A 23699-nucleotide genomic window follows, 5' to 3' on the forward strand; every position below is an offset into this window, starting at 1 on the left:
ATCAGCTGCACGTGACCAATTTACAACCACAACACAAACAAAGCGAGCAAAGTAGTTCCATCAACAATGCGCGAATTCATATGCTGTTGCCGACATTTAGCATGTTTGAAGTAAAACGCAAACAAGTTATTTCATTAACTTTATCACAATTACATCAAATATATATCTGGAGTAATAATATCTTTAGAAGTTACTTATATTACTCCACGAACGAAAATAGAATTTGGAAATCCGCACGCGATTTGACTTCCAGATCGTCTGAACAGACTGCTGAACAGCTGAAGGAATATGGCAGATTCTGATGATTATTTCAATTCGTTAGAAGATGTAATAGGTAAGGCTTGGTTCCCAAAAAGCATTTACACATTTAAAATACTGATGTTTCAAATAAGAATAATGATATGGCCAGTTGAGACAGTTTACAATATTTCCGTGTAAGTGTGTAACATTTGATACCCGATTCACCGTAAATCGACAACTTTCAAGGACTGAAAGTTCCAATATTTTCCTACAAAACTTCAGTAAATAAAAATTGCTCCTGCCTGTTACAGCTACAACAAGTTTTTCTCATCCATACAGTTAAATTTTCCATCAAAATTTACAATGACATACATGTAATTATTAAAATCAAACTTGGACAGAAGCTTCTAAGTCCTCTTAATACTGACAAAAGATAGTATCTAGAGGAAAATATGAAAGAAGCGAAAAACCTCAGTTACAAATTTTTATTGAAAAAATTGAGGTTGTTGCACCATAGCTCTGGATAAATTTTTCACCAAATAAAAACTAAATAGCAAGAATTATTTGCTTATTTAGGTTAAAATACTCAAAGTCAATGTGCTGATTTGAAATAGTTTAACAAAACCCTGCTAAAGTGACCACATGTATAAAACAAAACATAGAAAAAAACCTATAAGCCACACTATCTTCACATGTACAAAAGAGTTAAATTTTCCACGTACAGAAACAATAAAAAAAAAAAGTGCTTTGAAACATAAAAAATATATGTATCTAACTCCTTAATTTTTTAATTCAATGAAATGAAGGCTTACGAATTGTTTGTATCTGTTATTTACATTTAATGTCTTGCATATTATAATTGATAGAGATAAACTGTGAACAGCAAAATTGTTCAGCAAAGTAATATCTACAAAAAAGTCAAAATGACTCTGAAACAAAAGCATTTACAGCAATCTGAAATTGGAAAAAAAATTTCATCACTTCAAGTTCTATCTGCTCAGAATTTTAAGACACATTATACCACCTGTTGATGGGTTGCTGCCCAAAATTGAAAATTTATGTAAACTTTACAAGTTTTTGGTTAATTTCTTGAAAATAATGTTGAGTAAAGAGACCGCATATGCCCTGCAGGGCACAGCTTTATATGACTGCAAAGGTAAAAATGATAAACCCCACCCCCTTTTTTTATTTTTAGCTCCCCTTCTAATTTCTAATGGAGTTGGCAACAATAAATACTCATTTTAATACATCATGAGTTATAAAATGTTATATGAGGGTGGTAAAGGGGGGTACTGAACACGGAAATACATGAAATAAAAATCATAAAAACGTAGCACGAAAAATAAAAATCGAGAGAAACGAAGCACGAGAAATAAAATCGTAAATATTAAGATTGATTGTTGGTTGCTTAACGTCCAGTGTAAATATTAAGAAAAAAAGTACCAGCAGTTATTACTCAGCCGTTCTTGGAGTTCATGTAGATATTGTTAATGGACATACTGTAAAGACCTTGTGGTCACCTTTACACATCTGCTTTGAATAAATATTATTAGAATGGTAACAATATACATCAATTTCTATTATATTACACAAGTTTCAAAAAGTACAATAACTCACTGACTTTGAGTTAGTTTCAATTTACTTTTTCATCAACTTCTTTATGCGGAAAAAGGCAAGAACGAGAAATTAGGAGCACCGACACGAAACACAGAAAATAAATAAGGGGAAATACAAAGCATGCACATCGAACCAAACACGGAAACATGCGAAATAAAAAGGCTGAAAACGTTGCACGTAAATAACCCTTTAACACTCTCTTATACAGTCATGTTTAAAAGTAATATTAATTAATACAGAAACTTATAAAAATAAATTTACAGCTACATGTACACATCTCAAGAAAGTCTGTTATGACCAAGCTGTCTAACAGTCAACATACATAAAAGATCAGTAATACAAGATCAAGAAAATAAGATTATTGTCATGAATAAAATTGAAAATGGAAATGGGTAATTTGTCAAAGAGACAACAACCCGACCATAAATCAGACAAGACAGAAGGCCGCCAATGGGTCTTGGTTGCAGCAAGTAACTCCAGCATCCAGAAGCATCCTTAAGCTGACCCATAAACAAATATATATACTAGTTCAGTGATAATGGACGTCATACGAAACTCCGAATTATACACAAAAAATAAAATTAAAAATCATACAAGACTAACAAGCTTTTGACTTGGGACAGGCACAGAAATGATGCAGGGTTAAACATTTTTTTTTTTAGATCTTGACCTTCCCGCTGTACCTCTTGACTATTTTTGTCTTCAATGTTAGTGTTCTTGATGTTTGATTTGCCCATAGACCAACTTGGGTGTCATGGCCTGCTTTTTTTTTTATATTTCCTCCTTATCCACTCACCCTGGAAATTAATTGGTAGCTCTTTATTCACATACAAATGTCAAAATCAATGTAATATTTTGTTCTGCCCCTTTATGGATATATTGTATATTGATTGATGCTTTAATCTGTTCAATATTTCTTTAGATTCAGATTATGTAAATTTCACAGATACATGGATGATGGAAATGAATAGGCCTGATGAAAGTGATAATGGTGAAGGTAATAAATTTGATTAAGGATTTTGATTGTTTAAGAGGGGGTACTGCTTTATTCATGCTTCAGTGATTCCCTATATGATCAGCCAAAGTTTTGCCAAAAAAGGGGGTCTAGGGCCTCCTGGAAAATCCTCTAAATCCACCTCTGTAAATTTTTGAATATGTAAAACTGATTGATTATGAACATTTTTTTTTAGCCCCAAACTCAATATCACAAATTATATTTTGGTTTGAATATTCAATTACCTGATTTGACGATATTGTGATATGAATGCATAAAAAAACAAATTAAGTCGTGCACAGAAGACTTATTATATTATATGGTGATAAATTTTACTTTCTCGATGTCCAGCTTAGATGAGGCCATTTAAATATTATAAAAATGAGAAATCTTTAAGCTAAAGGATGTCAATTCCAGTCAAACGTTGTTAGCTTAACAGTACATAGCTACAGTTGATTTCAAAACCATACAGAAGCCGACAATGACAACATTGTTGGGTTGATGTTTAGACGAGTTGTATATACATGTATATGAGGATACTTTTTATATGGCGTTCCAAATATCGTTTCGATCCCTAACATCACTGAAGAGACATTTAATGTCGAAATCCTGATCTGGTGTACTAAAATATATTGACACTGTATGTTTGTGGCATAAGATCGCGGCCACAAGTTTAAAAAGTGTTTCTGTTTAGTATTAAATTTATTTTAAGATCCATTTGGTTACATCTTGTGATCAATTTTATTTGGCAATTGTCAATGGCAGTAAGCAGGGTTAAGAACATCAGTTGTTCGACCGGTTAGTCAAATGCGTTTTGTTTAAATATGCTTTTTCACTTTTTGGGTCTTTTGGAAAATGTTGTTTGTGCAATTTAGACTCGTATATATATATATATATATACAGATATAGAAGGATGTGGTATGAGTGCCAATGAGACAACTCTCCATCCAAATAAAAATTCATAAAAGTAAACCATTGTAGGTCAAGGTACAGCCTTCAACAAGGAGGCTTGGCTCACACAGAACAACAAGCTATAAAGGGCCACAAAAAATACTAGTGATAAACCATTTAAACAGGAAAACCAACAGTCTTATTGCTTAAAAAAATGAAAAATGCATTTGTTCAAGATTGGATCAACATTATTTTTTACCAGTCACTCATTTCATATAATTTATAAAATGTATGCTATAGGTACAAATGTATAGTTATGTTTTAATCTGTTCAATAATTCTTTAGATTCAGATTATGAAAATATCACAGATACATGTATGATGGAAATGAATAGTCCGGATGAAAGTGATAATGGTGAAGGTAATAAATTTAAGGTGGCTTAGGGTGTCTTAATAAAAACTGACAGAATTTTTTGATAACTTGTCAAAATGAAGCTTTTATCATGCTTTTTTCAAATTGTCAGATTTTGAATAGCTTATTAATGGAAAATCAAATTTTGTGTGATAAAAAGAAAACGTTCTATAAGAACTTTAAGACAAAATGTGAGAATATTGCTCTTATAACATGCTTTCAAATAAGTAAAAGAAAAATGGGGTCACTGAACTTGTTTTCTTGCTACATATTGAAATAGGTAAATTTATAACACTTTCTATTGTAAAAATTACCTCATCGGAGTTATTTCCCCTTATTTGTCAAATTTAGAAAAAATCTAATGAAACAGAAACAAGGTGTTTTTGAAAATTACAACTGCAATTATGTTTAAACACACAATTTTCTATATTCATATCAAAAGTCTTGTACAAAAATTACATACAACTCTCAAAATTTGCACATTTCACCAAATATATAGACTAAAGATATCTGCTTATTCAAAATCGAAGATGGAGGAAGACACCCAAGCCTTATTAATTAATGATTTTGATTGTATAAGTAGCAAAAACTTAAAGTTTGTAGCTCCCAATTGTAATATTATAAGATTTATTCCAATCACAAATATCATCCCCAAATGCATGATTTCCTTGGATTATGCTTTCATGCATATTACACTTACTACTGTATAACAATTTATACTGCAACCAGTTGTTTGTTTCCTAAATATAGTAATACAGCTATATTTTCTGCAATGAGAATTTTATCATGCAACACTTTTCCACAATCAGGGGTTCCTAAAGGATGAAAATAAGTTTGAATTTAGTTTTACAATTTTAATAGCTATCATTGTATTAATTTAAGTTGCAGTACAAAAACAATATAAAGTCAATTTAAAACAAATATAAATTAACTTAGAGATACTCCTGCTTGCATGGTTACAATTTCTAAAGTAAATTTCTTAAAATTAATTTACTATTTTGAATTAAGTGAATTTATTTATTTTTCAAATTTCAGACAGCTATCAAGATACAGATGATTCTGAGCTAGAATGCGAGTCAGGAGATGAAGTTGCGGAAAATATTGAAGCTGCAGGTAAATACTTTAAAGATGTGTATCTAAGGTTCTATGTTACACAATTTAATAGAAAAAAAACAAGGTGTTCGCCTTTTTACTGATTTTTTGTCAAGCCTGCAACTTTTTTTGCAGAAAGCTCGACATAGGGATAGTGATATGGTGAGGGCAGCAGTGGTGTTAGCTAACAGTCTTAAAAGCTTTATATTTTAGAAGGTGGAAGACCTGGATGCTTTATACAAGTTTAATTTGACCTTGACCTCATATTTATGGTTCATTGCTTAGTGTTTAGTACATGTATTTGTGTTTTAGTCTTCATGTTATCATGGTAATGTTTGCATTTCAGCACATAGAAAAAGAGGAAGACCATTTGGGTCTTCTGTTGACTGTCATCTGAATTATCCTGGAGATGAAACAATGGAAACTCCTGTGAGAAAAAGTAAGTAGCATGTATATATAATTTTATATGTTCAGCCCTATGTCAACTTGGATGCAGACCATTAATCACCCCCCTTTATTGCATGTCTACCCATTATCACACACAAAAATTCTTCGGCGGTTCCAAAATGGAAACAGTCATTACAGCATTTTTCTCAATAAAATCACAGTCTTCACGTAGAACCAAAATTTAAAGGCCCAACAGCCCAGGCTTTTAAAATTGCTCTTGTGCCTGTAAAAATCAGTATACGTGTTATCAAATTGTTAGAAGGTACAAGGGATGTGACACTAAATTCATCTGTGTGTCCAATGTAAGACATTCTATGTTTGTGCTTATAATTGCTGGATGCTTGCCTAAGTGACATAAACCAATCACCGTTTTGCATGCACTTAAATATTCAGAATCTTTCAAAGGCAACTCATTGACCCACTCAATATATTTTGATAAAATATTATATGAAAGTAAAAGTGTATCACATGTTTGTGTGCTTGAAGCGAGATGATTATTTCTGATGTTTTTAAAGGGAGATAATCCAATTAATGGGTTTTATGTTGTCACTTTGGGCTGTCACTCAGTAAGCTCATTTTCATTCCATTTATTTACATTTTGCAGAAAGAAGAAGCCTGAAAGCACTGACATCGTTCGCATACATGGTTTGCTGTTCAATGCTTTGCATATCAGGATTGGACATTATGACCGCAGAGACAGTTCGAAATAATTTTCAATCCCTGTCTACAAATGAAAGAAGTCAGTTTATTCTGAATTGGCTACAAAGCCATTCTAGGTATATATTCATTACTGCACAATTTTCATCTCTCATCATGTTTATATTTCAATATAAGAAGATGTGAAATGATTGCCATTCAAAATATCAGCAATTACAATTAGGAGATAACTGTATTGTAATTTAAGCTCCGACGGCACCTACCGTCACTGATGAGTCTTTTGTAAATGAAATGCGCCTCTGGCATATATAAATTTTAGACCGTTGGTTTTCCCGTTTGAATGGTTTTACACTAGTAATTTTGGGGCCCTTTAAAGCTTGTTGTTCGGTGTGAGCCAAGGCTCTGTGTTGAAAGCCGTACATTGACCTATAATTTTTTAATTTTTTTTAAATTGTTATTTGGATGGAGAGTTGTCTCATTGGCACTCACACCAAATCTTCCTATATCTATTTATAATGACAAAAATATCTTTAACTTATGACAACATAAAAATGTAAATGAATACTGATTAAATAAAACATGTTCTTATTCTCTTTTAGGATCAATGAGCTTACTTGCAAGTATGAGTTCAAGTACCTGATAGGTACATCTTCAGTGTGTCTATCAGCCTTTCTACTGGTTCTTGGAATCCCCAAATCAACGTACTATAGTATTCAGAAAAAGTTTTATGGTAAATATATAATTGCATCACACAACTAAAATTGAATATGCTTTCATTTTTCTGATTGCTAGCAGTTATATATTTAAGCCCACTTATGGTATTTCATCCATTCTAGGAACACATCTGTTTCACTGAGACAGAATTTTGTAGATTCAAACTTCTATTAAAGAAGAAGTGAAAAAAAAAATCCAAGCTGTCAACATAACAACAGTTTCAGAATCATAAACCCAAATTGTTTTAACAACATTAACCTTTCAAGTATTAAATACACACAGGTATTTTTTCTGGTAAAAAAAAATGTTATGTATGAACATATTTGAAGTTTCTTGTGTCTGGCTACATGAGTAATATAATTCTTATCGTCCATTCCATTCAATTATAGATGGATCAGTTGTCATCAATAAAATTGGTAATCGTCTTGGTAGAATGAAAGCTTCTAGCCAAAGTGCAATGACATGGTTGCATATGTATGCAATCCAGTTTGGTGAGAAATTACCCAATCAGGAGAAAATACACCTACCACCATGTGTGACCAAAAAGTCTATTTACAGTGAGATGGTTGAATACCAACATGACAAAGGGGAACCAGAAGTTATTTCCATGTCACATTTTATGTTACTCTGGAGAACATGTTTGTGTCATATTGCCATCCCTAAGGTAACAAATCCATTTTGCCAAAAATAAAATATTGTTTGTTTCCCCAATTCCAACCGACCCAGCAAAATCGGTCCTACTCAAACAAATTTATTGTCCAAACTTAGTCAAATATTATTTTATTCATTTCTGAATTTCAGGCTTACCAGATCAACCGGCTAAATTCCAGCTTTTAGGAAAAAATAAAATTATTTCCCTACCTACCTACCCACACCTGGCTTCGCAGGGTCAGCATTTGGGAAACAAACAATATATTAATTTAGGCCTAAATTAATGACCTGAATCATTATTTGTATTTAATTCTTATAAAACTTGGAAATTGGGGAATACATCGACATTAAAAAAATGAAGTTATAAGTTTTAAAAGGCCAAATTGTTTATTGAAGTGATAACCTAGGAAAGAAAGTCTGAATTAGAAATCACAAACAAGTACATTTTTATGTTGATATACAAACAAAATCATAACAAGAATTAACATCCCATCAACGACCTCATTTAACCCTGTGTGTCAGCAGCACTAATTTTGATGAAAAACTTGTTAAATAATAAGAATTTTTTTATTCTTGGATCATATATATTTTAAAACTACCATATATCAAGGTTCAGAAAATAGAAATTGCCTTTGAACTGTAAATAAAGTTTTTTTTACGTTTCCATGTGATAGATGCAGACACCGTAGAGCCTTCAATAGTGAGCCTATTTACAGAGTTGATTTATTTTTCAGGTATCAAGATTTTCCAAATGCAATAAATGCATCAAAATAAAGACAAAACTTTCTTCAACAAGAAGCAAGACAAAAAAGCAAGAACTACAAAGAAGGAGAGAAAAACACTTAAAACAACAAAAGTTAGTGTTGTAAACTTTTCATTATTTCTTAATAATATTAAAATTTTCTCTTGAAATCTTTAAGTTATTTCATAGATAAGATGGTTCATTCTCTTTGGTAACATTTATGATTTATAAATCATGTACATATACTTGTTTTGTAAATATATAAACACACTTATTTCTCAGATCAAATGTTTCAATCAATTTTCAAACTGATTTCATTATAACAAGGCACTTAACCCTGGCTTTAATTTTATTCATAACATAACTGGAATTATTTAGATTTAAAATCACTTCTTTCCAAATGTGAAAATAAGTTAATAATTGTCAAGAAACTTGCTGCTTTGAAGAAAAAAAATTGATATATTACAATTTAATTGAACTTCAAAGTCGTTGTATGTTTAATATATTGATATAATGGTTTTTTTTGGTTTTTTTTATGATTACACAATATATTTTGCTATTATCAATTGAATTACTACACATGTGGACATTTACATATAAATGTCAATTACTTTAAATAGATTTTATCAAAAATCAATCAATTAGGATTACAATTATCTCATCCCTTCTTCATTTCCTTTTATTTATTCTTTCAGCATGGAAAGAAGGAAATATTACAAGCATATTCAGAAAGCTAAAGAACAACCGGAAAAATATTTATCTGTCATAATTGACTCAATGGACCAAAGCAAAACTCAGCTTCCACACTTCCTGTATAAATCAAAGTTTACAGGTAATATGTGGAAGCTGAGGGTCCACTTAATTGGGGTTTTGCTTCATGGAATAAGCACATATGGATTTTTTGACTTATTTGAATATCCTCACTCAGCAAATCTCACAATCTCAACATTGATAAACATATTGGCAGGTTTGGAAGACATCCCACCTGTCCTTTACCTGCAAATGGACAATTGTTACAGGGAAAATAAGAACAGGTTATTTACTTTTATTTAACTCTATGACCATTGATTGAAAGAATGTTACAATATAACAAAATTTAAGAAAACAATACATAAAAAATCCTGAAATTTGTGCTTTGTGAATTTTATTCATGAAATCTTCAATGAAATTTATCAATTTAAAGTTTGAAAATATGATCTGTCATTGAAAAAGCACTTTTTAAAATACAGAAATGCTCAATAAAAAAATGCAACTTGTATTTTTAATTAAAAAGAGATAATGAACCTATCGGAAGATATTTTGTTGAGTTCAAATACTGTTCGATGTAGGAATTTATTTCTTATGTTTATTGATATCAAATATATGTATTACAGATTTGTCTTTGGATTCCTTTCATTGTTAGTGGAGCTGGGTGTATTTAAAAAAGTTAAAGTGTCATTCCTTATGGTAGGACATACACATGAAGACGTTGACCAGGTATTTTCAAGGTACGTAATATATAACATAATGCTAAAATTACCTTTTTGCTATCCTTGACCAGCAAAGTAAGACCTACAAATAAGTTAACATGACCAAAATGTCAGTCAACCCCTTAAGGAGTTATTGCCCTTTATAGTCAAATTTTATCAACTTTTCTTCTTTTTTTGTAACTTGAACAAAAATCTTCTTCTCTGAAACTGCATGGCCAAATTTAACAAAACTTTGCCACAATTATCATAGTGGTATATAGTTTAAAAGATGTGTTCCATGACCCTGCCTACCAAACAAAATGGCTGACATGATTAAAATTAGAACATAGTGGTAAAATGCAGTTTTTGATTTATATCTTTGAAACTAAGACATTTAGGGCAAAACTTTCAAGATTTAAATGTCCATCAGAATAAGATCTATCCCCTCACAAATGATGAATCTGACAACTTGTTGTTGGGTTGCTGCCCTAAAATTGGTAATTTTTAGGAAATTTTGCAGTTTTTGGTTCATATCTTGAATACTTTTAAAGATAAGATAAGCTGTAAACAGCAATAACGTTAGCAAAGTAAGATATACAAATAAGTCAGCATGATCAAAATTGTTAGAGGACCCCTTAAGGAGTTATTGCCCTTTATAGTCAACACCTTTTCTTCATTTTTGTAACTTGTACTAAATCTTCTTTTCTATAACTATGGGCCAAATTTACCCAAACTTGGCCACAATTATTACTAGGGTATCTATTTAAAAAAGTGTTAAATGACCCCACCTACCAACCATGATGACTGACATCAGTAAATACAAGTGAGCAACACAGGCTCTTGAGAGCCTCCACTGGACGTTAAGCAACCAACAATCAATCAATCATTCTAATGCAACAAAGTTTGTAACGTTCATTTTGATTGGATAACGTCACTTTCTTACATGGCATCAATTGACAATTGATGCTATGGGACGTACGCGCAAGCGCAGACGGCATATGACAGATTTTAAATACATGTTTTAACGTTGTTTTCTCTCAGTTTCATTAGAATGGAGATAACAATATTGTATTTTAAGCTCCGACGGCATCAATTTGGGATTTGATGGTCGCAAATACCCGTTTACTGTCTCCGCTAACGCGTCGCCAGTAAACTTAATTTGCGACCATCAAATCCCCAATTGATGCCGTCGGAGCTTAAAATACAATACAGTTATCTCCTAAATCTTGAGAGCCTCTAGTTAAGATTAGAATATGAAAAGTAAATAAAGGCACTACAGACACCAAGTGATGGCAATAACTCACACAAACCTTTAAGGCTAAGGTCAGAAAACACAAATGTTAACTGTTTTACACATGTCTGTCATTCTGTCCATCTGTTTTATGAATACTTTGACACATTTTTCTGAGCAACTGAATAATAAGCTTTTCTAAAATTTGATATCAATGTTTATATGAGTGAGCTAGACTGTAATGCTTTTTTCAGATTGACTAAACAGCAACTTCCTGTTTAACAAACACTAAAAATTTCTACACATGACCAAAAAAAAAGTGAACTATGTTCTGATGTATGGTTGCCGTGTTTTCTTCATGCTACAATTCTGTCTTAATTTAATTGCAGATTTTCTTCCTGGTTGGCAAGACAGGCAGTTCTTACATTGCCCAAACTTATGAGAGCTTTTGAGTCATGCACTACTCCAAATCCAGTGTCAGTTCAAACATCAAAAGTGTGGGATATAGCTGGCTGGATATCTCAGTATCTGAACAAAATGTGTAACCATTCATACCCCCACATATTTAAGATAATCAAGAAAGATGAGAAAACAAGACTGTTTTACAAAAAATGGTCAACTGACAAGGTATAATTAAATACTTTCAAATACTAACAAATTATGTAATAAATGAATTAGTTATTTATTTTGTTTGAATGTTATGAATCAGTTATTTATTTTGTTTGAATGTAATGATTTGATTTAAAGTACTTGGAATCCATCAGTGTAGAATCTTTTGCTGTTTGTCAACCACAGCATTTTCATTTCAACATGTATCCTCAGTGATGGAGGATCCAAGACTTGAAAAGGGGTGCCCACTACTTTTATTTATCCTGTAAGCAGTAAGGGGAATAAATAGGGGCATCCCGTACAAACTTTGTATAACACTGTTTATGAACTTTTAGAAAATACACTTTCATCATTCTATTTATTTGGACCAACATATGTGAAAGATCTGTAATATTTAAAAATATTCTGTCAAGACAGAATGCCTTAATTTTCAGGAAACCTGGAGCACTTTTAATCTTATAATTGTAGAAGTTACATGTCAATACATTCAGTAATTTAAAAACGTCTGCTTCCTTATTAGCTCACCTGGCCTAAAAGGCCATGTGAGCTTTTCTCATCACTTGGCGTCCGTCGTCGTCGTTAACAATTTTTCAAACATCTTCTCCTCTGAAACTTAGCATGATTGTTCCTTAGTATATTCTGCACAAAGCATGCAAAGTGTGTGCTTGGATTTTTGATCCGTCAAAAAACATGGCCGCCGTTACTTAAAATAGAACATAGGGGTCAAATGCAGTTTTTGGCCTATATCTTAAAAACGAAAGCATTTAGAGCAAATCTTACATGAAGTAAAAATGTTCATTAGGTCAATATCTATCAGCCCTGAAATTTTCAGATGAATCAAACAACCCATTGTTGGGTTGCTGCCACTTAATTGGTAATTTTAAGGAAATGTTGCAGTTTTTGGTCATTATCTTGAATATTATTATAGATAAAGATAAACTGTAAACAGCAAAAATTATCAGCAAAGTAAGATCTACAAAAAGTCAGCATGACCAAAATTGTCAATTGACCCCTTAAGGGGTTATTGTCCTTTAATGACAATTTTTCACAATTTATTCATCATATTTGCTACCTTTAAAAAATCTTCTCCTCTAAAACTACTCAACCAAATTCAACCAAACTTCAACTGAATGATCAGTAGGGTGTATAAAATAAAATTTGTGCTTCAAAGAACATTTAAATTAATTGAAAAGCCAAAATAATCATTGATGAGAGATTTAACCAAAAAAAATCAGGTGAACGATTCAGGCTCTTGAGAGCCTCTTGTATTATGGTAACTGTCATCCAATCAGAACCCTTGATACACAAATTGCTTTAAAATTATTTACATACTGTAACAAAATGTGGTTAAAAATGTCAAATATATTTCAGACTTGGCAAGAACCAGAGGAGCAGCTTCTACTTAGTGTTCCCACAGACTCTCCAAAAATAATAATTCCTGACTACAACAAAATAGACCTGGCCAAGCTAAAAAACGATATCACTGGTTCATTTTCATATTTCAAGAGAGAGGAAGATAAAAAGTGGTGGACTGATTTTTTCACAGATCTTTCTAGTAATAATGGTCAGTACCAATTTAAGTTTATTTGATTAATTAACAACAAAAAAAGTTATTTCTTTATAAATATTCAAAATTTAGAAAAATCCTACAGACAAAATAAAATTTTCATTAGGGCCAAAATGTATGATGTATTCCTTCAATACTACTATATGCTCTCCCAACGTGGCAGGTATTTATATTTATACTGTGGGTTTTTCCTTGTGCAAATACAGTGGTTAAACGAAACTATCTGCCAAAAAAAGTATCATGTAGCAGAGATTTTAAGATTGTAAACATGTGCTACAACACAACTCAGCATTATCAAGCCTTAATGATATATAAAATTATAAATTTTTCCATGTTAGATTGTTAATATCCTTTGATGTCAGCTCCCGTTAGATTTTAATAAATTTTTCAGTAATTTTTCTTTTTCATAAAAAAAAGGGGGGATTTTTCAGTTTGCGACAATAATTGAAAAATGCTTTCAGCAATTCTCAAGAATTGTTTGTGAATTGTTTATATCTTTTTTTTTTTTTTTTTTTTTTTTTTTTTTTATTTGTTTTTCAGTAGTCAGGCTTTTACAATCCCTTTACATCACCACCTGACTATGGTGTTAAGAGGTTTGATATATATATATACAACAAAAAATTGACTACATTTTTTTCTTCTAATGTGAATATATATTATTTAAATATTAACATTATAATAAAAAGTGGAAAAGAAACAATCACACACACATACACACACTCTCGCACTTGCATTAACATAACATAAATCAACTTGTGTATTGCAAAGAAAAATGTTATCTTTGTAAAGATCTGCTCTTTATGAACTGTAAGTTTCATTTTTTATTTTATATGATTTGAATCAAAAGTAATGGTGACTAATCAGTAAAAATGTAATCTAATGGGGCCCAGAATTTTTGAAAATAAGGTGTGGTACCATTTTTCTTTGCTATATAATGTTCATTTTCCTGATATTTTCTTATTTTTGCTAATAACCCTATAATACTTGGTTTCTTTTCATACAATTTACATTTGTATATATAGTTCTTTGCAATAATAATAATCAAATTCAACAGTAAACTCTCATTTTGAAGACCAAGAAAAATGTGCTTCTTAGATAATGTAAAGTTCACAAAATATCTTTTCAGTTTTTGTGAAAAAGTTTGCCATATAAAATGTGTTATTGGACATTCATAGAATAAATGCTCCATGGTTTCATCAGAAACCTTACAAAAAGTACAAAGCTTTGAATCTTTAAGTTTAACTTTATATAAGAAAGTGTTAGTTGCAATTATTCTATGTAAAAATTTATATTGAAAAGTTCTTAAATAAGTGTCTTTACATGATTTTCTTAAAATAACATAATATTCTGACCAATCTGCAATTTCAATACCTAGTGATTCCTCCCATTGTAAGAACTTTTCTGTTGGCAGTTGCACATTTCTGTCAACAAGATCTTTGTATACAAACTTTGCCTTTTTGTTACACAATAATCTTTCCAAAAAAATATCAATACAGTTAAAAGTTTCAAAATTTACATGAGCAATCTTTTCTTTAATATATTCTCTCATATACTTTGGAATGTTAGCAATGAGACCATAATACTTTAAAAAATTATTTGTTTGAAGTCTTGGTCCTATCTTATCAAAATTACAAAAGTCCTTAGTCTCTAAGTTAATAAGGTCAAACAAAGACTGCACTCCCCTTCTATGCCACTGAATAAAATACGGAAAATCTACTAGAGGTGCGAAATTTAAAATATCTAATGACAAAATATCTTGAACAGAAATATTGGTAGCAGGCTTTGCTACATGAAAGCTAAAAAAAACATCCTTCCAAAAAGGATTGCTAAGACTATCAGAGATTTCTCTGAGTTTCTCCTTTTGAAAATGCAATACCCTTTCTCCACCATACTGTTCAAGGTTTTTTAATAATAATGATTGCCAACTACCATATAAATTGGATGAAAACCTCTTTATCCAGCCAATCTTAAGGTATATATTAAAATAATGTATATTAATCATATTTAAACCTCCTTGTGGAATATCTCCGATTAAAGTACTTCGTCTAATTCGATCAGGTTTTCCATTCCATATGAATTGAAAGAATAAAGTATTCAACTCATTTAATTTTGATTCTGGCAAGTTGGGTAGTGCAGTCAACAGGTGAATTAATTTTGGAAGTGCCAAAGTCTTGATAACAGTAATCTTTCCCATTAGGGTTAATTTTCTATGTTGCCAACTCTTAAGAATGCCTGACACTTCCTTTATCTTTTTGGAGAAATTAATTTCTGGCATACTATCAAGATCTAAAGAGAATTCAATTCCCAAAAGTTTAAAATTTGAATAGCACCACTGAAGTTTTAAATCAGGACAGAGAATCAGATCTGAATACTTTTTATTCCCAACCCACACAGCTTTAGTTTTAGAAGAATTAATTTTTAACCCAGATACTTTTTGGAATGAGTCGAAACAATTTAAAGTCTCCCTCAAAGATGTTTCAGTTCCATCCAAAACAAGGAAAGTGTCATCAGCATATTGACTCAAAAGGGATTCATTTTCATGAACAAAAGTTCCCTTTATTTTGGGGTTTGACCTTATTTTCATAGAAAGTAACTCAACACCTATAATAAAAAGATAAGGGGAGAGGGGGTCACCTTGTCTACAGCTTCTCTCCAAATTAAAGAAGCTTGAAAGATGGCCATTATTTATAACACAACTTGATGCTTTCAAATAAAATACTTCAAACCATCTGCATATAGATGGCCCAAAATTGAAACTCTTCAATGCTTTTTTCAAAAAAGACCATTCAATAGAGTCAAAAGCCTTTTCAAAATCTACTAGTAGTAAAAGACCAGTTTTGTTATGCTTTTCCAAATAGTGCATCAAATCATACAATAGACGTGTATTCTCACCCATAAATCTATCTTTAATAAAGCCTTTCTGACAGTCACTGATAATAGATGGTAAAACAGGTTTTATTCTATTAGCAATAACGGCAGAAGCAATCTTGGTGTCAGTATTCATAAGGCTAATTGGGCGCCAATTAGCTAGATAACGTCTATCTTTATCTTCTTTTGGAATACAGGTAATGACACTTTGATACTGAAATTTAGAAAATTCCCCATTTTCATAGCCAAAATATAATGATCTAAAAAGAAAAGGTCCAATATCTCGCCAAAAGACTTTGTAAAATTCTACAGTATACCCATCTGAGCCTGGACTCTTTCCATTTGACATAGATTTTAGAGATTCTGCACATTCTTTAAAAGAAATATTACCCTCACACAAATCCTTCTCTTCTTCTGTGAGTTTAACATTGTGCTTGAAAAAGGAATCATCATCACATTCCAGATTTTTACTTGAGTATAATGTTTTATAAAAATTCATTTCTTCTTGTAAAACTCTAGATTGATCTGATATATGTTTTCCATTTTCATCTATGAGCTCAGTTATCGTTTTTTTAATAAAATTTTTCTTTTCCAATTTACAAAAAAACTCTGAACACTTTTCCCCATTCTCTTGCCAGTTAGCGTGGGATCTTAAAAAAACACCTTCAATTTTTCTTTCTCTTATATTTTCTAATTCTAACTTTTTCTGGTTTAAAGCTGCATGAATTTGACCATCAGGAGATATGTTCATATGATTTTCCAAACTTTGAATGTCATTTTCCAGTAAAAGTGTTGCAGCTTTTTCCTCTCTAGCTTTTTGAATACTGTAACCAATAGACAAAGATCTAATTTTCATTTTTATCAACTCAAAAAATACTTGATCATTGCATGAGAGTTTAACATTTAACAGATCATCTATGTTGCCTGATTCATAATATTCTAAAATACTCTCATTTATACATGTTTTAACTTTTTTGATATAGTCTAAATCTCGCAACAGTTGGGAGTTAAATTTCCAATATCCCTTTCCCCGCTTTGCTAAACTGGCAGAAAAGGTGAAAGTTATAGCTGAATGATCTGTCTTATACCCAGGAATAATGTTAGTATTTTTCATGAGTGAAAACAGATCCTCTGTGACTAGAAAAAAATCAAGCCGACTTTGTTTTATGGGTGAGCATTGACGCCATGTATATTTTCTATCGTTTGGATAACAGGTCCGCCAAGGATCTAATAACTCAAGACTTTCTACTATTTCTTCAATCTTTTTTCGTGAGTTTGGGTTTCTATTATGAATAATATTGTAAGTGTCTATGTTTGTATCTTGTACAACATTCCAGTCCCCACATAATAAAAAGCTAGTATTTGAAAATGATGCCATTTTCTTATAAATGTCATTAAAAACTGAAGGTTCATCAGTATTAAATCCATACAAACAAACAAAAGTAATGCGTTGACTTGACAAGGATAAATCTAAGATAATATAACGACCATCTATATCAATAATAGAATTATGCACTTCAAAATCAAGACCTAATTTGAACATAATACTGACACCTGCACTTTTGTTACTATGATGACTGAAAAAACATGTATTTCCCCATTCCTCTTCCCATTTTTTTTCAATATCTTTATTACTATGGGTTTCTTGAAAGCAAATTACTGAAGCATTTTTGCCCTTCGCCCAATCAAAAACATCTGTTCTCTTTTTTGAATTAGAAAAAAGACCCCTTACATTCATAGACAACACTGTTACAATATTATCCATTATCATATAAAACAAAACAATATTTCAAACTTGAGCAGATAAATTCTAACTTAAAAACCAATACACAATCATAGTTTATACAATCATACACACATTCAACAATAAGATGACACTTTGGCATAGATACCTGTAAAGTCATTTTTGTACAACAAAATTTCATTTACAGTATGGCATTTAATTATTTACAATATAAAGATAGTTGTTTTCTAAAGACAATGTATTAATTAGTATATATATTTAGTTGAGAGATTCATGATAAGTAAAAATAATAAAAGATTTTCGTTATCTCCCTTTGATTTGTAATTAATTTTTTTTGAGTTATCTCCCTTCAATAAATATACAGTTATCTTCAAATTAAGAAGGGTTCACTCAAACAAAAATAAATAGAATTATATATATAAAAAAAAGTACTTTGAATCAAATATGAATTCAAATTATTTAAATCAAATTCAGAGAGATGCATTATAAGTAAATAAATTGATAATATGCACATCCCAGATTGTTTTAATCTTATTACATGTACTATCTTTCATTTTTTACAGTGATGAAACATTAAGCAATGTATCAAATAAGGAAGTGAATTTCAATGACCTTTTTTGTTTTTGTTTTTCAGTTTTTGTTCAATATTGTCAAATAAGTCAAATCTAATTCTACTCCCATCCTGCTGCTTGGCATAGACATTGCAATTATAAAACCAGACGTTTTCAAAATGTTCACTGTTTTTTAATCTTGTCATCAGTCCTAGGTTACGCTGTGTAATATCATCATGGAACTTGATGTCATTTTTTAGCCCTCTCTTCTGTCTCATAATTTTAATTTTCAGTTCAGTATTGCGCACTTTAACAATGATAGGTTTTATGTGTCCCTCTTTCCCAGGAATTCTGTGTATTGCCTGTACATCATCAGGTTTAATGTCTACCTTTAACTCTTTGTTTACCATATTAACAAACTCATCTCTCAATACCTCATGAGGCCTTTCTGGGTAGTTGAGCATTCTGATGTTATGCTTTCTACTATACTGTTCATTATAATTTCCAAGCTTAATTGCATCAATAGCTCTATTGTTGTTATCACTTACTTGTTCTTCTAATTTCTCTATAGATTTATCTTTTGCCCTCACACGTTCTCTCAGGTTTTCATTGTCTATCATCAGAGAATCCATTTGATCTTGTAACTTTCCAGTTGTCTCCCTTACTTTTGCTTCAATTTTTTCTGAGAAATTCTTTTCAAAAGTTAATAATAACTGTTTAACAATGTTGGTAACAATATCTTTTAAGTCTTTTTGTTGAACCAAACAGTTAATTGCACTACTTAAATCATCTTTAGTAACTGTCACCTGAAGGGCTTTTTTGATTTCGCTAAGAGTAGTTTGAATACTAGTCATGCTATCAGTACATTCCAAACTTTCATCTGCTACATCTGAATGAGTTCGTTTGTTCTGCTTTGGTGGTTTTTCTTGTGAAGATTCTTTAGCTCCAGGCTTTTTAGCTGCCAACATTGTTTGTACAGTTTTAACACCTTTCTGATTACTATCCCCAGGCATACTTTCTATATTTTAAACAACAGTTCAAAATACAAAATTATTAAATTCCACTGAATCCAAAATGTTTTTAACACTAATACAAGTCCATTGAAGAAGGAAATTTCAAAATAACTTGATTTCTATATAGTCCATACAATTCTGAATATAATGATATAACTTTCAATAGAATTCTTCATCAAAATCCAGCTTAAAAATGCCAAATACTGCAGAGCTGATGTTCAACTCCTTTCTATCTTGGCGGCCATCTTAAGAATTGTTTATATCTATTGATGTCATCTCCCTTTTGATTTTCATAAATTTCAAATATGACATTGATAAGTAAAAGAACTTTGTTGTTTGAAAATGTGAGGGTGTATCATATGCCAATGGCGCAGCTGTTTATTCTTTTTTAAACATGTAAAGAAAGAATACATATATTTATTTGTTTTGGTTCACAGAATCTCCTGAAGAAGCAGTGTGGCCATTAAGTGATTTAATTGAGAAAGCCAAGGAAAGAGATATGAAAGAAACTTCTGACACAAGACAATTAAGTGACTCAGAGTTGAGTGATGTGTCAGATGAAGATGAACCAATTCCTCAGGTAATTTATTTTGTATACTAGTATATAAAATTTTAAATTTATAAACTTCTACCAATATTTATAAGAAGACATACGTGACAAGGAGACAAATCTGTATCTAAGACACAATGTAGTATAAAGTATTAAAGCAATTATAGGTTACAGTACTATCTTCAACGTTGAGTCTTTGTTCACATGGAGCCACAAGCTATAAAATTTAATTGACCAGTGTAAAACTATACAAACAGGAAACCCAACAGTCTAATTTACATACAAAAGGAGGAACCAAAAAACACCTACATAATCTACCGATTTTTTTTTTACAAGAAATGGAAAGACTCCCTTATGAAAAATATTAATTTAAACAAGAATAATACGAACATATGTTCTTTTTTCTTAACAAAAAATGCATTTCAGGAAGTATGCTAGAACAGATAAGACCTGGTCAGATACAAACTATATTTGGTTTATATTAAACCTCTCTTCCACAACCAAATGTATTCTTAAACATAGATTTAAACAACAATAATGCTTATCAGGGAATACGTCGATATAATTGGTGGTGTTGGAGAGGACTTATGGAAGTCGTTTTTGGAGTTGTTTATTTTTCCATAGACGACATTGATTGAACTTCTTTTTGTAACCAATGTAAACAAAATGGTGGTGATAATAACACAATTAGGCTCAATCAAGCTCCATGTTACAATATTTATTTTAACTTTGCAATAATCGTTAAACAAATAAACACAAAACATTCAGTTGAATGATAAAATAGAGGTTTTGTAGTTGATATAAATCAGAGAGCAAATTTCACAAGGTTTTATTTCTGCAGTAACCAATGTATATATTCATGCACCAGGCCAATACAATGACACGAATACACAATTTGTGTGTGATAGCGGTAACAAGTCTGTAAAAATTAATTCTTTATCTCTTATGTTAAGAATTTAAAAAATAAAATACATTTTAAAGAAATTCATTTATGTATAAACTAGACCAATTCAGACTTTAAGTTGTTGGCATGTGTTTATTTAAGGAATGACTAATATTTTTTCTGTCTATGAAGAAATAACATGAAAAATTTGGTGCACACTGAATAAGTCATGTAGCGTGTTATTTAACAGTGTGCACCACATTTTTTTATGTTATTTCGAATAGACAGAAAAAGTATTACAGCCATTTCTTATAATTTAGTTCTAAATTCCATTTTAAAGTGTAGAAAACCATAAAAAAATGTTGATGACGTCACGGTCACATGACTAAATTATGTCTATGGGCTCATAACAAAATTATGTCAGCCAATCAGAAGACGTGTTACATCCAAAATTAAATTATATACTAATAAATTCCCTTGAAAGGGCGTTTAGTCCTATAATAATTTTATTCTAAATTATGGAAGTTTATAATGTTCTAAATTTTGTTTTAGCTTGTTGTTGGAAAGAAGAAATCTGGTAGCCAAGGGGATAACAGTACAATTGTTGTAAGTGTTGGGGAGATGGTTCTTCTAAACTTAGCAGAATATGAAAAGGAGTGGCCTCAAGTTGCCCAAGTGATCAATTCTGATGAGGAGACCTGCATGATCCATTGGTTCAGAGGATCCCAAACCAAACCATGGAAGCCATGTAGTAGAGCGATACCAGGGAAAAAAGGAAAACGTGAAGCCTGGACACAGACAATCAATATAACAGAAATCATAAGGAACAGTTTTTGTTTAACAAAGGGGGGTTTCTTACCTAAAAATGTAAAAGAGTTTTGTAAAAGTCATGAACTTCAAGCCAAGATTTAAGAATTATCAATGCTTAATATTATAATTTAATATGCATATTTATTGGAAAAACAGTTATTTTAAATTTTGGAAGTTTATCAATATTATCAAAAAATAAATACTTGCAAATAACATGAACATTAACTTTAGAAACCACATACCTTATAAAATAATTTTAGAGTAAGCTTATATATTATGTGTCCTGCATTTTACCTTCCCAATTGTTTAGGGAGTTCTTGTCTGTTGAAGATCCATTGGTGGCCTTAAGTTGTTTATACCTTTCGGTTGGTTAGCTGTCCCCAATTTCCATTCCTATTTGATTATTCTTGAATTAAAAAATTTTGTAGCACAGAACTTTAAATTAACTCTTATCATATTTATTTCAATAATTTTCTTACCATGTTTTGAAAACAATCTTTTCTATATCAGTCAATGTGGGGAGACAAATTGTTTTTGTCAGGTTCATCTGCTTATTTTCCAACTGATTATCTCCTATATTGATATGGAAAAATCTATGAATTTTATACTGTTACAATGCAAATATGTAGGCAATACTGACCCATTCATTTTTGGAGTTTCCCACTTCATATTTATATAACGTTTTTTGTCAGATATCATTTTCAACATGGAAAAACATCAAAACTTCCTGCTTTTTTATTTTAATTTGCATTTGTCATTCTGATTTACAAGAGTATGAGTGCAATCATTTTTTTAATAAGAATTAATTGCTAACACGTTTTGATGATGCCAAAAAAACAGGTCTTTTGTATGATGATATCAAGTTGGTAGGCATGAAAAATCAAAAATCTGACAGTATGAAGTACAAAATGCATTTAATATTAAATTTCTGTAAGGGATTTCATCTAGGTGATTTTTTTTATAATTTGAAAAAATAAATTTGTCCATTACTTCACTAGTGTTAAAAAATACTAAAATGAATTTTCCTATGCCCAAACAAGGATGTTACTGGTAGAGGGGCAATATATTTTTGGACTGTGTGTAAGTCTGTCTTTTCCCTTTCATGGTTACACTTTTGGGCAAGGTAGTTTTAGAGAAAGTTGAATTTCAATCAACTGCAAAATGAGTACACAATTTGATCTTGATAAGTATTTCTAATCTTTATAATCCCAGGAGAAAACGATAATGAGAGTGGGGTATCTGTGTACTATGAACAGAATATTGTTATTATGCTAAATGTTAATGAATGTATTGTTTAATCCTGAAATATATGTGGGTAACTATTTTTGGCATAAATGAATTGACTGCTGGAATAATGTTCATATATTTAAATGAAAGCAATATTATGTAAATGTATATTATGTTAAGAACAGTGTTAAGGGGAGAAAAGTTTAGGTATTTTTTATTAGATTAAAATTGTTACCCTTGTCAATTTTGATATAACTTGTAAACAAAATGTGCTTCATGTTTATGCACAATATTAAGCCTGTGTATTATTGTCATCATTTTCATATAACTATTGAGAGAAAAAAATATGTTATCAAACTACAACTGCATATGGTTTATTTGTTGGCTATTATCATGTTCCAAGAAAAACTTCACATAACATGTAAGAGAATGTCAACAATAAAGATTTGAATACATCATCAAGCATGGATCATTAAAAATACAACCATAACACTTTTTGAACAAAGATCTAGCAAGTAAATTAGGTAGATGTAGAAAATTCCAATAAGACAACAAAGCAAAGCTGCAGACTTAGTACAAACTTACATTTTAGTACACAAAAGAAAGGGCTAGTAAATCAGGAATATGTTCAAATCCCAATGAATCTACAATGCAAGCTCGTAACTTTTAAATGTGCATCATTATCACTGTAGTACAAATAACTGGCAAGTGATTACAAGGAAGTCAGGGATATGTGGTAAAA

General features: G+C 30.9%; 2 protein-coding genes across 5 annotated transcripts in view; both read left to right on the forward strand.

The window, feature by feature from the left end:
• Window positions 1–23699, forward strand: part of LOC134691167 (zygotic DNA replication licensing factor mcm3-like) — a 61356-nt gene that overhangs the window by 27438 nt on the left and 10219 nt on the right. The window lies entirely within an intron of this gene.
• On the forward strand, window positions 167–23415 carry LOC134691168 (uncharacterized). Of its 4 annotated transcripts, XM_063551476.1 has the most exons (15): window positions 167–334; window positions 2780–2854; window positions 4088–4162; window positions 5189–5266; window positions 5592–5684; window positions 6297–6468; window positions 6949–7079; window positions 7453–7727; window positions 8449–8570; window positions 9152–9490; window positions 9830–9943; window positions 11525–11762; window positions 13116–13308; window positions 19925–20067; window positions 21473–23415. In XM_063551476.1, exons 1-15 carry the CDS (start codon window positions 289–291, stop codon window positions 21830–21832), a joined length of 2454 nt encoding a protein of 817 aa, XP_063407546.1. In that variant the 5' UTR covers window positions 167–288; the 3' UTR covers window positions 21833–23415. The 4 variants fall into 4 exon arrangements, with proteins under 4 accessions (XP_063407546.1, XP_063407548.1, XP_063407547.1 ...); XM_063551478.1 differs by lacking the exon at window positions 5189–5266; XM_063551477.1 differs by lacking the exon at window positions 2780–2854 and having other exon boundaries at window positions 274–334.

This window comes from Mytilus trossulus, chromosome 11 (genome assembly GCF_036588685.1).
Source record: "Mytilus trossulus isolate FHL-02 chromosome 11, PNRI_Mtr1.1.1.hap1, whole genome shotgun sequence".
Lineage (NCBI taxonomy): Eukaryota > Metazoa > Mollusca > Bivalvia > Mytilida > Mytilidae > Mytilus > Mytilus trossulus.